Source organism: Rhipicephalus sanguineus, chromosome 5, assembly GCF_013339695.2.
Source record: "Rhipicephalus sanguineus isolate Rsan-2018 chromosome 5, BIME_Rsan_1.4, whole genome shotgun sequence".
Lineage (NCBI taxonomy): Eukaryota > Metazoa > Arthropoda > Arachnida > Ixodida > Ixodidae > Rhipicephalus > Rhipicephalus sanguineus.
In genome coordinates this window covers 114,907,247-114,924,166 of record NC_051180.1, presented here as the reverse complement: position 1 = coordinate 114,924,166, position 16,920 = coordinate 114,907,247, and the positions used below count along the sequence as shown (strand labels likewise).

The following is a 16,920-nucleotide window of genomic DNA, read 5'->3' as shown; positions in this document are numbered from 1 at the left end:
AAATAGACAACCACCCATTTGTAGCACAAAGCCACAAGGAAATCCATACGGATTTCTCAGAAATAAAGCCTCTTAGTCGCCGAAAAATTCGTCCTGGTCCGGGTATCGAACCCGGGACCAACGCCTTTCCGGGGCGGTCGCTCTACCAATTGAGCTAACCAGGAAGCTAGCAATTGGCAGCGCGAGGGTGAATTCATCGACAACTCGAAGCAACTTGACACATATTGCAAATCAGTTTTTGCGGAAACCCGCAAGGTGGCGCAAGGGTTAAGAAAGGAAAAATAGACAACACCCATATGTAGCACAAAGCCACAAGGAAATCCATACGGATTTCTCAGAAATAAAGCCTCTTAGTCGCTGAAAAATTCGTCCTGGTCCGGGAATCGAACCCGGGACCAACGCCTTTCCGGGGCGGTCGCTCTACCAATTGAGCTAACCAGGAAGCTAGCAATTGGCAGCGCGAGGGCGAATTCATCGACAACTCGAAGCAACTTGACACATATTGCAAATCAGTTTTTGCGGAAACCCGCAAGGTGGCGCAAGGGTTAAGAAAGGGAAAATAGACAACCACCCATCTGTAGCACAAAGCCACAAGGAAATCCATACGGATTTCTCAAAAATAAAGCCTCTTAGTCGCCGAAAAATTCGTCCTGGCCCGGGGATCGAACCCGGGACCAACGCCTTCCGGGGCGGTCGCTCTACCAATTGAGCTAACCAGGAAGCTAGCAATTGGCAGCGCGAGGGCGAATTCATCGACAACTCGAAGCAACTGGGCACATATTGCAAATCAGTTTAACTCTTGAAGACTTGGCTACGTCTGCCAACACCGCACGATGAGCAAAGTCACACCATCCAGCCCCTGCTCTGCCACTGCACCCGCTTCGAAGTTCAAGTTACTATAGCCGGATACAACTTTAGAAGTCCGCTGCATTTCCTCCTCAAAATCGGCTGTTCGCAAGCTTTCACCAATTGACGCGCACTCTAGACTGACGGTCATGAGCCGGACGGACGGTGACCTCGACTTCGGAGCACATCGCCGAGTGCATGAGCGGGACTATTTTTTTAGTCGCAGAGGCGATCGGCTGCCGCGCTTCGGTCGTATGGGCAGGGCCTCTTCCGACTTCTTAGGTTGTATTCTACTACACAGTCTATTCAGAGCGTGATCAGCCAACTGGACAGCCGACTCTTTTGTGCATGGGCTAACTCAGTATGGTCCAAGAAAGCTACACGCGCTCTGACGATTAAACCCAGTGTGCTTTCTAGACGACGCTAATACGCACGCTGTACCAATCGTTGTACATGTGTGTTAAATGTGCTATTGCAACGCGACCCACGTTGCAACACCACATTTACCGCCGACGCAGGTGGCCGGGCTGCGAGGTGGCGTTGAACGAGACGCGGCCGGCCATCTGCATGCCCCAGCGCCCCGTGCCGGGCTGGCGCTCCCTGGACCACGACTTCCGGAACAAGCTGGACGAGGTGCTCGAAGTCTTCGACACCGACGAGCTCAGCCTGGCCATGCTCCAGTACGGCGCAGTCGCATACTTCGGTAAGCATAAACTATACGCACGCATAAACGGCGTTACATTTTTAATATATGAAGAACTAAATGCAGTCTGCGTGAAGAAACGCACGCGTATTTAAACTTAGGTGAAATAACACCAGTTTGTCAAAATACCTATACAGCCCTCCACTACGGCAGCGTTTTAAGAAGATGTCAGTTTCTGCACCGTCACAGCACCAATACTGACTTATTTTTCTTTAGCTGATACTTAAAAAAAGTAAACAGGAGAACACCAAAGAAAGTGTTGGCATTGCGAAACAGCATGTGACTATTGCACAGACTTTACTATTTCCGGTTGTCCGATATCAGCATCTTGGTGTGAAAGAACTGAGGTAAATAATTTTATTGTTTATTTTTTTACTGATAAACAGGTGAAAGAGGTAGCCATTGCCGCAAATAGCGACAGCAATACCATATCTACTGTGATATTGCTCAGATATTGCATGTGCATATTAACAGCGCCAAAAAACGAATGAACTGCACGATACGTGGTAATAAATGATCCCACTAGGAAGTATTTCATCTGACATGCCAATCTAAACTCTTCCAAGCATTGAATAACTTCGAGCAGAATGAAACAGGATTCGGTCATGCCCTCGCAGCCTCTCGTCAATTTCACGGATAGTGAAGATTCTCACCAAGCAGTGTTCGTGAGAGCTCATGATGTGTTAATTAGTTCTAAAAAAAGCCAGCAAAATTATTGAAATCGAGCGCATTGTGGGAAACGGTTTGTGCGAAGCGTTCTAAAGATCGTCAGCTATCTAGTACCAGGTTCCGCAAAAAGTTACCAAAGTGCCCATTGTGTTTGCACTCTGCCAGAACCCAGCCAACCACACATCTTCTAGAAACGCCTAAAAATATTCGGGTGGGACATGTAACTGAGAAGTCCACTGCACCATTAAACTTCGCAGGAAGATTCTGGAAACATGCACTTTCATATAAAAAGTTTCTGCCAGGGACATTCCCTAGGGTTTCGCGTTAATTTTCAGGTGCAGTTTATATAACGATGCCGTTTTTCTGTTTAACATTTAGACGTCTAGATGCGCATGCGAACCGAATTTAAGGGGCGTAGTCGGGGACGGCGGGCAAACCGCTGAATCAGAGTTTGTGAAATGTGTGCGAGCGAGGCACTACCCACACACACACACACCCACACCCAAACATCCACACCACAACACACACACACACCACACACACACACACACCACACACCACACACACCCACACACACACACACACACACCAACACACCACACACACACACACACCACACACCCCACACACCACACACACACACACACACACACACACACACCACACACACACACACACACACACACACACCACACACACAACCCACACACACACACCCCACACCCACACACCCCACACACACACACACACACAACACACACACACACAACACACACACACACACACCCCACACACACACACTCCACACACCACACACACACACACACACACAACACCCACCCACACACACACAACACAACACACACACACCCACCCCCCCCACACACACCACACCACACACACAACACCCACACACCAACACATATTAAGTTTCCGTGTGTGACAGCGGCAGCGACACAGGGGTCTTGGCGATCGTGTGCCGGAAAAGCGCGTGATCTCTCATTGAGACGTTCGATGCAAGTTTACGGCAGGCATATTTTCAGGCTCCGCATAGCTGTAAGTACTGATGGGCGTACGTACTGATGCTCTTTCTAGTGCTTGTTGTAGACTCCCTTGGGGCAACTAATACAAATACACATGCAGGGCACCCACTACCCCACAAATCTTCGTAATTTTTGCGAAGTAGGGAAGCACCTAGTTTGCCATTATTCGTCATTTTGCGGAGAAGCGCGGTAAACGCTACACATCTGTAAAGCATTATGTTCACTTTGTTTGGGCTGTGCCTGATGACGATGAAGCATTATGGCTGAGCCCTTTGTAATAGGTTGGAAGCATTCAACAACCCACTCTGCGCAATTCGCATTGTGTGACGCCTAATTGATATTTTACTCTTTTACCACGCTACATTGCATATGCTAACGCGATTCCTTGCTCGACATGACGCCTGTATGGGGTTTTTGCGAAGGAGGTTCAAGTACCGGCGGGGCTTTCTGGTGGAATACTCGACTGCCACCCAGAGGGCCCGTGTTCAAACCCCATTCGATCTTAGAAATGTTTTTCTCATTTCATTTTTTCTTATTTCGCGCGATAGGGCTTACGGACACCGGCAGCGGCGAACAACTACAACACAAAAATCGACTGTTGTTGTGATCTTATGATAGCTTTTGCAGTAAAATGTGTTCTCATTTAAGATCCATCAAACATAATCACTGCTCACGTAATCACTTCTTAAGAGTCAGTTCTGCTTTTTTATGACAGACGCTCTTAGATCATCGTCTCTAGAGCATGCGGTATGTGAAGATTCTTCCCGTTATTGTGTAGCGCAATTCCACGCATAGGACAACGTGCATAAAGTACATCATGGTACCAAAGCATAGTCACCTCTCCAACATTTCATTCCTGTCTTTGCCGTTTCCTCTTACCCCGGTCAGTAGTAGCAGGTTGGAGACATGCTCCTCAGTTCAACCTATCCTCTCTTCCCTTCATTAAACATTATCTTCTTCTTTTTGTTGTGTCAACTTGACCGCGGTACGTAATGCGGTTTAAAGAAGCGATATTTGTTTTCTGTTCAGAGTTACAGATTTCTTAACTTCATGCACCCATCTTTTTTTTTTACATTTAGGTTTCCCTCTTTGAAAAAAGAAAAAAATTCGTCCAAGCCGATGCGGAGGTTGCGTCATAAACGCATTTCTCGGCTTCGCGTGCACTTTGAATAGGCGATGATCTGTACTAAACAACAACCAAGGCTTCCTTTGTCGTGAAGGATCTTGGTTGCTGTAACGAGACGTCAAGCCTCACGTATTACCCGAAGGCACTTATGATAAAAACGTCCTCGTTCTGACCGCATAACTTCAACTCTCACTAAATAAATGATTGTGCCCGCGACGCAAATTTCTGACGTTGCAACATTATGGTGCTCTGTAATGCGACAGAGTATTCGGCTGTTATGAGAAATTTTCATCGCGCATACCTAACGTACGCATCAACCAATGTTTCATCTGTTGGCTAATCTGAGCATGCTGATATTACTAAATATGCCCTTGAATTGACACTTCCTTGCATTTACAGGTCGTCACCGTGGTCCAGAGAGCAAGGAGAGGCACAAAGCGTTGGCGGAATTTGACCATCACTTGAATTATCTCATCGACCAGTTAGAAGCTCTCAACCTCACACAAAAGGTCAGCATGCCTACAAAATAGCACACGCATTGCATAATGTGCGCCTGCCTTCTCTTCAGAGTTCTAAATATGAACGTATTGTAGCAGGTTATTTGAAAACACTTAAGAAGCAAAAAATCGTAGTAGCCTTTCAATTTCAAGGCTGCTTTGCTTCTTGAGCACGTGTTTGCCTGTTACATTTCCGGCGGCATCGACCGCATTGAGATGAGTGTCTGAAGGATCGGACCTTCATGACAAAGTAACCTTAAAGTTAATGTGGCATACAGATACTGTGGCTACAGCGTATATGGTGCTGCTGAAATGCATTCCCTCTTTCTTTTGATATCGCTCGAAGATTTTCAACTACCGCAATTGAAACAGCATATATCCAGAAACTACGAAACGTAATGCCGTCAGTTTCTGTTATATTGAAAGGAGACATGTATGGAAATTTCTCAGGAATGTAACTGAATGATGAACACAGTGTATACACATGTAGGTGAGAAATGAAGCTCCAGTCCCTAGCGTTACAAGACCAAGGGACAAGCCATGCTGCATTCACAGTTCTCCACAGCTTCTCGTCGCTGTTGGCTTTTTCTATTATAGCTTCCCGAGAAATTATCACCAAGATGTTGGAGACAAAGCCAAAAAGTGAAAGACAGCATTCCCTCGCGAGCCCGACTGCACGCGAGTTGTGCGCCACAAGGTTATTAGGAACCAGCATCGGAACTGTTAAGTTTAGTGGAGGGGCGCTGAGGACAAAAGCACAGAGCGAGCAACGCGTTACATTGCATAAATTATCGAGGACACCACGGTGGGATGTATTAACCAAGGCGTGTTATTAGACGCAGCAAATCTGCACCTTTTCTAACGTATACGTACGTCATCAATCTCTAAGTTCTAAAGCTAGCGTTCGGAAGTCACAGTTACAAAGGGGAAAAAGGACGAATGTTGATAAAGTAGACTAGTGGGTAGTAACCTACAAATCCCATCCATATTTCGCCAAGGCATTACAATACAAGACATATATTCTCATTTATGGTCGAGTTTGACTGCCGCAATGGTGGTCACCACCGCGTACGCAGGTGACACTTATGGTTGTTTCGGATCATGGCATTGCCAACACGGGGCCTGAGTCCACCACCGACATCATGCTGGACAAGTACTCGCCATACATTAAGTACATGCTGAACTTTGGATCCCATTCCATGGTGCTTCCGAGGAAGGACATGTTCCGACCGGTAGGTATCAGTTCAATCGTTTCGCACGCTTACGATAAAAAATATTCCAAATGAAGAGTTTACGAAAATCACTACAACGACGATGACATGTACTATACCAAGGAGAACGGCCCAGAGAGGCTTGATACGCGTGCCTAAAGTAAAGCTTTTGTACGTGCATGCGTGAATGCGCGCATGCGTGCGCGCTTGTGCATGAAGTCATCTTCCCCCTTATAACGCATGCTTTGACAGGCTTCAACCCATTCGTAATGCAAAGGTTCTAAAGATACTCGATATGCAGCTTAAGGGCAAAATTTGTCAAAGAAAACATAAGCGCAGTCCTCGGAAGCGTTGACATTGCACCACCACCACCACCACCACCACCACCACCACCACCACCACCACCACCACCACCACCACCACAACAACAACAACAACAACACAACAACAACAACAACAACAACAACAACAACAACAACAACAACAACAACAACAATAATAATAATAATAATAATAATAATAATAATAATAATAATAATAATAATAATAATAATAATAATAATAATAATAATAATAAGCTATCGTTTCTACCCGCTTTAGATGTTCTAACAGGAGCAGGTAACAGAATTATAAGATTTCTATTCTGCAGATGTTAGATATTCATGAACTTGATGCTTTCTTTACTCGGTTGTCAAAAAGCTTTGTACTAGAATGCTGCGGATTGGGCAAGAAACTTCTCGTAAAGCCGGTAGACTACAACGTTTCCTTTTTTTTAAATGCAAAAAGTCTCGCCAGTGTCGGTGCGACAGATGCCGATACGTCAATCAACATTTCTACGTGCTCGTGTATTCTAGCTCGAAACGAACTTCGGCTGAAAACGAAAACAAGTGGACAGAAAGCACCTTTACACTTCATATCTATAGTATACATGCAAAGAAGATCGGCCCTGCACACATTCTCAGCACTATGAGCGCCGCTCTAAGTGTATAAAACCTCCTCTCATATACTGTTTGGAATAGTTGGGCCAACATATATACTAAAGAAGCCTTATATACCAGCTGCCTCACTTTGCTTCGAGAGTTAACGTGTACGAGCTACGGCTGCAAGCAAATGGTCGATATCGGTCCTGAGCGGCCGTGAAGCACTCGCTACTCTCGTCTGGCCTCTTGAGGTCGGTCGCCATCTATTTGCTCACATTGGCTCAGGTTGTTTCTTTTTCTCTTCCCCCCTTTTGTTTCGTCGCGTCTCGCCAGCTGCACCGTGCCCTGATCGATGCCCGGGTAGAAGGCCTGCAGGTCTACACCAAGGACGAGATTCCGGCCAGATACCACATCAAGCACAGTCCTCGGGTGCTGCCCCTGTTCTTGATGACCACGCCGAAGTACTTCATTTTGCCGGTGAGAAGTTTGGCATACCGGATAAATACCTGAGAAACGTGAAAGAGTCCTCGATGTTTCCTTTTACTCCTTGCCACTGACCCCAATGATTTCTTTCGTATAACACAGCTTGATTGGAATGCAATGTGCGGATAGCCTGAATGAACATGAGAAGGTGCCTCAGAGACGCTGGCCAACGTTTCGATACGGGGCAATGTTTTAGATTGGGCTAGCTTTTAATCCATCTTCAAGGAAGAGCGCAGGAGCGGACAAAGGACAAGGAAAGGAGCAGCGCCTTTCTTTGCTCCTTTCTTTGTCCGTTGTCCGCTCCTGCGCTGTTTGTTGAAGATCGATGGGGGGCCCTATCTTTGCCAAAGGCGCCTTGTCATCCTTGGCGCGTTAGATTCAAACAGGTTGGTTGTTAACGTCATGTACCGCGGTGCCTTTGAAACGTCAACAGCTAACCCATGTAGCAGGCAACAAACCCTTTCGGGAAAGCAGGCTGCCCGAAAGGAATTCGGGCAGCCTGCTAGCCTGAAATGCTTCAGCGATGTTCACTTTTAACGAGGGAGTTATCTTAATGGCGCTGCCTGCTCGCTGTGACAAGCAGAACCACTCATTACATTTAGCGGTACATTAATTCGCACTGGCATGACGAGATAACAGAAACACCGTAGTCATTCTTCTATTAAACTTGCAAGATAGGCGGTTGTGAAAAGATCACGGCACGTGAGGTGGCACATTTTAAGCCGCAGGTGACTTTCTCTCCCTCTCTATTCTAGCTAAGCGACAGCACCAAGACAAAAGTGAACCACAAGAAACGCTTCTTCGGCTACCACGGCTACGATCCTGAGCTTCCTGAAATGAGAACCATCTTCTACGCGCAGGGCCCAGGTTTGTATAATACACTTCCTCATTACGCAAGATTTGTGCCTAATGCTATGCTTCACACGAGTCACGAAAAAAAATGATTCCAGGCGTGACGTTAAGGGAAATGGCGACAGCAGTGTGGGTTACAGTATGTTACAGAGCCAAGCGGTTTAACCGACACTTTGAATGAAATTATACGAGGAAAAAAAGGAGCTGCACAAAAAATGCAATGCGTATAGAAGATAACCGATGGTATAGAAGAGCTACAGAATGGTTGCCAAGAGAAGGAAAACAGCGTCGAATGAACTGCGTAGAGCGATGGAGCGAGCGAACTTGAACGCGCATGATGGCATCAGTCGATGCAACTGTATGGGCAGCATCGAACTCTGCAGAGAGAATCCCTAATACAGCTGTGGACACAAATTAAGCTGGCGGATGATCAGCCTCCGCGATCTGTGGCTTCACAGCTAATTCGCGAATAGATGGTTGCATTATAGTTTGGGAAAGTAAGCGGCAACCGGTGTCATACGAGAAGATACGACAGTGTGAACAAATGTGGGGTGTCTGAAAAATGAGCTTAACAAAGAATAAAGGTGGCATTCTGATGTCCATGTCTGCCTGCGTCGACTACCTTCGTCACGTATCACATATACGGCGCCCTCGAACGCCAAGATTTTTACTCGCTGCTTCTTGGCTTGACAGTGCCGCCAAGCTTTTATTTCTAGGTTCACTTGTTTTTTGCATGTTGTGATTAAAACTGACGCAAAATAGAGGAAGAAACGTGCTCGGGAATTATTACGTCACGATTTCACAATACTTAGAACATGAATCTGACTTTCTCTAAAAGTCTTAGCTTTCTCAGAAAGGCAACACTGAAAGGGACAGCATAAGCAGCAGACGTAAGTATCTAGCGTGGGCCTTTCTTTAGGTATGCATGCGAAAAGATAGAAAACGGCCAAATTACAACGCTTCAAAAGAAGCCCTTGACAGAAGTGCGCAACCCCTGCGCACAAGGGTTCAAGCTATGCGTTGCAGTTATTGGTTTCTAAGCGCCTTACAGAATGCTCTAACATAACTGCAGGTAAATCATTATAGAAATTGCTGGGGTAAATGCAGACGTAAAAGAGCACGTGCTGAGGCATGTGTTGTGACAACTCAAATGTTGTGACAACTCGCAAATGTTGTGACAACTCGCACACAAACTGTTAGATTTACCCGTTAAAACTGTTCATGGCATGTAAAACTTCAGGATTTTCTTGCCTTTCATTGGTCTTAGTTCTCTCAAAAACCTCTGACAGGGATGATAGATAATACCCAAGGCACCTCGGACTTTCGCGGCGTTGGACTTTCGATATGTGATGTTTGCGCATGCTCGCTATGCGACTTGGATTCGCAAAACACGTATACACTACACAGTAAAAGTGCATCTTCTCGGTGCGCTCTCCTTTTTCATGTTTGCCAAGGTTAAATGGATGTACAGTCGCGCCCATTAGCTTGAGGCCTAAGTGTCAGGGCTTCGAGATGGGGCTCTAAATCTGCCAGAGGGAATAGCTTTGAAAACGTGGTTTGCCCTTACCTCGTCCACTTCGTTCGTTCGCTGTGCATACACGGCCGTACACGATGCAGCGAAAAGTCCGATTCAACTGGCATCTTTCTTGGACTGCTGCTGTTGCTCGAAGACAAATGCTAAAAGGCATCGAAAAGGTATCAAGAATGTTGGTTTCTGTCGTCGAGAGCGCGTTAGTTGTCGATGGAAGCTTACAGAGAGAGAGATAATAAAACGAGAGAAAGGCAGGGAGGTTAACCAGAATTGTAGCATCCGGTTTGCTACCCTACACTAAGGGGAGGGGGAAAGGGAAAGAAAGATGGAAAGGAGAGCGGAGAGAAGAGCAGGCGCGCGATAAAAAAAAGATATAAACAAAAGGAAGCTTATATAGTTTTCATCGCTGCCCGCGGGCTAACTACAAGCCTAATTACATGTCTGCATCACCGACGTTCTGCGTGTCAATTTGGCGCTCCAAGGGTAGTTCGGCAGACGCCGCATACACAAGCAGGCGCGAGATGGCGCGACGGCGTGACAGCGCAGAGCGTCGGGCCGATATCTCGCACCGTCACGATGAGCCAGGAAAGTCAAGTGGTGCGTTATCGTTACTCGCAACAAAGTCGGAGCACGAAAAAAAAGGAACAGTCGTGCGAAGGCTCTGAAGAGCCTCTGCTGAAGAAAAATGGTCGCTCTGAGAGTGTTACCGGCACTATAGTACACAGAAGAAAAGTAATGGTGTATGCAATGGTGCATATCTTCAACTACAAAGAAGAACCCATCATTAATTTTTGGAATTAAGACTAAATTCCGGGATTTACGTGCCAAGACCACCAGGTGATTCTTCAGTACGCCGTAGCGGGGGCCACCGGACTATGTTTGACCATTTTGGTTTTCTTAACGCGCATCTAAATCTAAATAGACGGGTAATCTTGCGTTTCACTCCCATCGATATGCGGCCGTAGTAGCAAGTAAGCAAACCCCCTTCCTCAAGCTTAGCAGCGCGTCATTTTACATGCTCAGCTACCAAACATTATTTTGGGGGATGAGATTACCATAGAAGAGCGCCAAAGCTGGGCTCGTTGGTTGACGTTCATAATGTAATGGTGTCAACTAGTACAAAATGTTAACCTTGTTATGGCGCAGTTGAAACCATCACAAAATGAGATTACTATATCCAAGCATTTTGTTAAATTTTATATGGTGAAAGTCGAAACGCACATGTAATAACGTCCTTGCCACTGTGTTAACACAGCACATGTACTTGGCGCTATACTAAAACTGATGTCTGCCATGGATGAAGACTTGTCTGTGTACGAACCACACGAAATATCGTAAAGATATTGACCGTGAACACGGCGTGTGATAATTGGACAGCGGTCTAGCAATGCTGCTAAGGGCATGAAACACGACGTCTAGTCAAGTTCTACTACAAAAATAAAAAAAAGGCTCTAATGATTACATAATGACAGCCAACTTTCTACAACGCGCGTTCTATATTAGACCGGTTCATTGGAACTTGATGCTAACTGCAAGTGACAGCGGTAATACACTGTGGTGTCACTTTTTTACTATCTGTTGTTGCTTCCTGCGAATTTGTATGTGTTCTGATGCAGTGTTTACATGTTGTTAAGTATATTTTCTATGAGCCATGTGTTGGCGCGTTCCAGAAACTAGATTTTTAAATGTTTTCTCTTAATTGAGTCTGCTTATCTTCGCTTTACCTTGCCAAGTGGGAAAGAGTGGCCAGCCTCAGCCATGATGTCAACATCCTCTATACTTACAATGAATCGGAAAGCCATGTCAGAGCTTAACTACGGCTTCTATAGCCCTCGTGGTAATGGTTATTGGTCTGTCTTCTGTGTGACTCCACCTGTCGGTATGTGCATCAAGACGAGTGCAGTGGCTATGAAATGACCTCACACACATCGCTTTGCTCCCTAAACGCTAATTCCTCCGAAGGCTACCGAATAAGGACATAATGAATAAATCCTTTATCTGGATTAAGAAAGGGGGCTCATATGTGTTTAATACAATACTGCATACAGTGCAGTTCTGATATCTCTTTTAATTTTGTAGAAGCTGATCGAAAGCCTTTTTTTCAGCAGAACATTTTCAAAATCGCTAAATCCTCGTTATAGATCATTTCAAAGAAACGCTATTCGAAAAATGGACAGCACACAGGGGCGAGAGACGACAACGGCCTCACGCTCCCTTTTGCGCTGTTCAAATGCGCATTGCCTTTCCTTGAAACTATGCACCGACTAGACTCCCAGCACGTACTATTAGTCTATATAATGAAATTATGATAAGGCTATCTTCACTCTTCTGGTCACGTCATTCACGTTTTCGTTATAACAGGCATCAAGCGGGACTACGTGATCAAACCACTGGTCAACGTGGATCACTACAACTTCATGTGCCACGCGCTCGGCCTCGAGCCGAAGCCCAACAACGGTTCCTGGGCGCGGATGGACGAAGGGCTGGTCGAGTCCGAGGTGGACTTCCCACGCTACGGTAGCTCCAAGTACAGCAACGCCGCGTCGTCCCCAACCCTGGGCAGGCATCAGGCGTTCCTCTGGTCAACACTCGTGGATCACCTGGCGCTGGCTATGGCAGCCGTGTCGGCGCAGCTTTGCGCACGGCACGCCCTCTGAAACACATATACGGTGCTGTCGTCACGAAAGCGGTTGTGTGTGCCAAAGAAAGACTCTTTTCTCCCTCAGTTACCGCCAGCGACGCTGAAATGAAACAGGGCCGGGTAGATTCTTGTAGCCTCAGGCCAACGGTGCATTCTAAGGAGTCAGCTGAAACCGGATATCGGCTACGTAATGGTTGTGCTGTTGTTTCTGGAACGAGAGTCAACGGATAAGCAACAACGCAGAAACCCTGTCCGGGTCCTACCGTAACAGCTGCAGGAAGCGGCCGGTTTTGTGAAAGTGCAGCGATGCGTTGATGACGGAAACCCGTTCAGATGTTTGCGGTCATCACACCGAACAAATCGCTCTTTGTGTGGTTGCTAGTTAAGCTTCAGCTTTTTTGGTCAGCGCCCTCGTTAACGTTCAGCATTGACGCTGTAGATCCAGCTAGTTCTTGCAGCCCAGCAATGTCTGACTCAGCATTCGAAAACGACAGATATGACACGAAGTTCGAAATTTCCCCTTCTCGAATCGAATATTATATGTTGGGTCATAACAAACGTTTTCTCGAAAGGATGGATCTTGCATAAGTTGTTGCCTTTTCATCTACGACTGGCTCTGGTCGCCTGGAACCAGCGTCCCCAAACAAACGTTGTTATTCCTGAAAGACTGCTGCAGAGGGTGCTCATGGTGTTAGTTTGATTAACAAGGTAATAATATATTTCGGTGATGCGATCAACTAACGTAACACCAAGCTCTTTTGTTCTGTTGAACATCTCTTGTCAGATCAGAAGACACGCGTATTACGAAGTCATTCAGCCCGGAACTCTCTTCCCGTGAGCACTTTTCTTATCCACTACGCCTGTTACCTTCTCACTTACGTCATTCCGTTTCTTGTATTTATGTTATCTAAGCTAACGTAAAGTGGTTCCAGTCGCTAGGCACATTTCGGCAAGTTGGAAAAAGGAATGGTTTGGTCGAATTCGTCTATTTAGGTAGATGTCGAATACTGGCTTGCACAGTGCTTGCACACGACGCAGAACAAGAAAGATATATGGCTATACAGAGCATTCAAAGACGAGAGGATATTTTGTTTTCATATTTCGTAAAATACCTCGATGTGTCAACGACTGTACGTAAGGGGAAGGCGTTAGTGCAATGGAATAGGAGGGGGAGCGAGTGTATATAGCGAATCGGTCAACTAGTTGTTATGTATTCTTAATCGGCTATTTATTTCAGCCTTGTACACGCCTACTCTGAACCTGGTGTGGGAGTTCTATTTATTTGCACCTGCCACCTCTCAACACTGACTGCCGTGTACGCTATCCTCACGCTGCTGCTGAGGATTGTGGCGGCATGCATGAACAGATACTACGCACAGAATCACTCAAGCTATAGTCTCTACAATCACAATCTTGGAAAAGCGTGGCTTCAAAATATCTCATCTCATCGGTCTTCAGCGATTCCTTTGGAGGACAAGTTACGACGCATTGCAAGTATGGTGGCTGTGCGTTCCTAGCGAGGTATCATTCATGTTTTGTTTATCTTTCATTTCTTCTTTTTTTTATCTTCCTTCTATGCTTGCACAGCACGTCCATAGTTCATTTAGAACACAATGCATTCCTCGAACACTTGCAATCGGCTAGGATGTAAACTAGCACTCCAGTGGTTTATCGTGAATATGTTGTAAGAAATGAAGAACATACAGTTTCTTTGAGCACACCTTTACGGTCCTTCATAATTTACTTCCAATGCATATATGATATTTATTGATAATGAGTGGAAGCAAGTTCGAAAGTCGCACAACACTGATTACTTGTCTCGCTGTTTTCGTTGTTAATATGTTAAACACAAAAGCAAATATGTCACCCAGCTGAATGGCAATCACATATGTTCATGGCATCATTTCATTGCCCTTAAACTTGTCCCTGTCACAGCGTCACTAAAAAAAGTTGCACGGTTCTGAGCATCGTATGTGTGAAGGCATTCGTCATGCTGAGCGAAGTGCGAAGATACTGCAGTATGTAGTCGCGCGTAATTTCAGGGCGTTTTCTAAGACACAGGAAATTGCACTTCTTGGACCACAGAACGATGACGCAGCGATTAGAAAGCTGTCTCTGTTAATATTGACACGCGTTGGTACCACACATTTACAGGAGACGCCTTTATCCGGTCCTCTAGTAACACCCTAGTTTGAACTAAGCACACTGAACGCTTACCATAATAATTGATTAGCTTCTTTAGAAATTGAGGGAGAGGATGTACTCAGTGAGCGCGCACTTGAACTGGGTTACTTGGGCTGCGTTATGAAGTGACGCTAAAAGAGAATAATAAACTGACCTACGGTAGTACATTACCATCGAGGAAAGATGCAATACGAGAAAAGACGTGTTTCACTTGAACTCCCGTAAAGGTTCAGCTGACTCATAAGGCAGCGTGACAACGTGTTTTGCAAGCGTCACGTATAGTTCAGTGCTGTTCGTGCCCACACACAGGACATTTTAGCTGGGCGCTTCTCGTGCTTCTCGTTTTATTGACGCGACGGTTGTTGCTCCACACTGCTGCACATCGCGTCACGCACGCAGACATGAACAAAAACAGCCGCTAAGTGCTTTACGTTTGCACTGCCTCTTTGTATTAGCTCACTCACAAAGGATGAAAAAAGAGAGCTTCTAGCGCAGTTCTTTCAATAAAAACGTAGCCTTCGAACGCGCTAGTATGAGCATGCTTTCTATGGCAATATTTCATTGAGATGGTTGTAGCCACCTCTCGCGATAGAAGCGCGTTCAATGTGTCTGAGAGGTCTCGATGCACTGTATACATCTGCACGTTGTTGTATCTCATACACCCCCCGTCAGTCACCTGTCCAAGTTTACTCATCCAAATGTTCACCATGTTGACGTTGTTCCGATGCTGAACTAGTTTCTTTTTTCTCCCGTGTCATTTTCGATGCCCGTTCGACAACCAGTGTTAATTGTTGCCTATGTGCGTTCACGTAGTGAGCTCTTGCGCCATACTTTTTTTTTTCCTGATCGAGCTGGTCCTACTGTACACAGATCGCTCAGTGCACGGCTTTGATAAGAGCCACCTATGTACAGGAATCTCGGGGTCAAAAGCCTCCAGGACACGTATACGCGGCAAATACAAACATCCACTCTGTTAATTAGTGACCCTTCTAATTTAATGAATAACGCAAAGCAGAAACCCTATAAACTGATACTATAAATTAGGGACTATGTGTTCGGTCAAAGCGACAATTGAGCTTTTCCGCAAATCTCGTATCCTGGACAATTTTTGTTCCCGACAGTACATCCAGGTTAGTGAACTTTTTAGCCAACACATTAAAGTACGGCGCGCATTTAACTAGCTGAAATTAATGAAAAACCTGGAATGGGGCTGGTTGGTTAAACATTATAAACTTTCTTTGCGTACAACTACGAACACACTGGAGATCGCAAGAAAAATTGGTTATTGCGGTTTTTTTCTCCGCATCAATAAACTGATTGCTAGTTTGTGCTGAGGTTCTACGCGTATTTTTCTGGCTGTGCCTATTTTTTGTAGTGTCGCGCATACAACGGTGATCACGAAAGTAACGGTTCTCACATCGCAGAACATTTCTAACAAACAGTATCTACCAGTATTGCTACAAATTAGGTTGTATAAATGGAATATTTTTTTGTTGCTTCGGAGTCACCAAGAGACAATCGTACAGGTCCATATGACAAACCATTTCAATGCTGTATACAGAATAGCAGTCGCTGGCAAAGGTGTTACTGTCATACATAAAGCCGGAACAAATCTTCGGTGCCGTTAACGGCAGAGAGTCGATTTTCGTTTTTTTGTAGCAACGATTATGTTAGCAGGCCTCGCGACATACGTGAAAAATTGCTTAATAAAGTATTTTTAATTAACAGTATGAGCATGAGAGCATGATGTTATGTGATCTTTACAAATAAAAGAAAATGCTGCAAAAAGAGCTAATTTTGTGTCAACTGACGTTTTTTTTTTATTTTAACCCTATATTGTGGGTAAGTGCCACACGGTGTCAGAACACCGTAATCATTTTCACTGCAATCTCGCGGGCGCTGTCATATTCAATCACGACGTGAAACAACTACTGCTCGTTTAAATCGGCTTTTCTTTCGATAGGAGCACGTGAAACTGGCGCAGTGTAGCCGTGACCTCCGCGATTACTTCCAGCAACGGCTTGCCACCGACGCCAATCGCGGAGGCCGCGGTGTGCCAAGTTGCACTTGCAGCGGCTCTCGTCGAGAATGAGTGAGCTTCAGCTGTGGGTGAAATAACTTTGGCGAAAGGAAACGTCGACTTTTACCTAAGCGCATAAATCCGCAATTCTGGGCGAAACGGACGGCACAGATGCAGTTTCCCTAACCGCCAAA

At 45.6% G+C, this 16,920-nt stretch overlaps 1 protein-coding gene and 2 non-coding genes across 3 annotated transcripts in view; 1 reads left to right on the top strand and 2 right to left on the bottom strand.

Moving 5' to 3' along the window:
* Positions 1–16,493, top strand: part of LOC119394157 (glycerophosphocholine cholinephosphodiesterase ENPP6-like) — a 79,304-nt gene extending 62,811 nt beyond the window's left edge. The window contains 6 exon segments of the mRNA XM_049415677.1: positions 1,365–1,549; positions 4,787–4,896; positions 5,961–6,116; positions 7,349–7,492; positions 8,254–8,365; positions 12,243–16,493. Of these exon segments, the coding sequence (XP_049271634.1) occupies positions 1,365–1,549; positions 4,787–4,896; positions 5,961–6,116; positions 7,349–7,492; positions 8,254–8,365; positions 12,243–12,538 (1,003 nt within the window). The 3' untranslated portion in view covers positions 12,539–16,493.
* Trnas-gga (transfer RNA serine (anticodon GGA)) lies at positions 91–164 on the bottom strand. Its single transcript has one exon. It is a non-coding gene; the product is annotated as a tRNA-Ser (tRNA).
* Positions 369–442, bottom strand: Trnas-gga (transfer RNA serine (anticodon GGA)). Its single transcript has one exon. It is a non-coding gene; the product is annotated as a tRNA-Ser (tRNA).
* Positions 16,494–16,920: the final 427 nt, after the last annotated feature.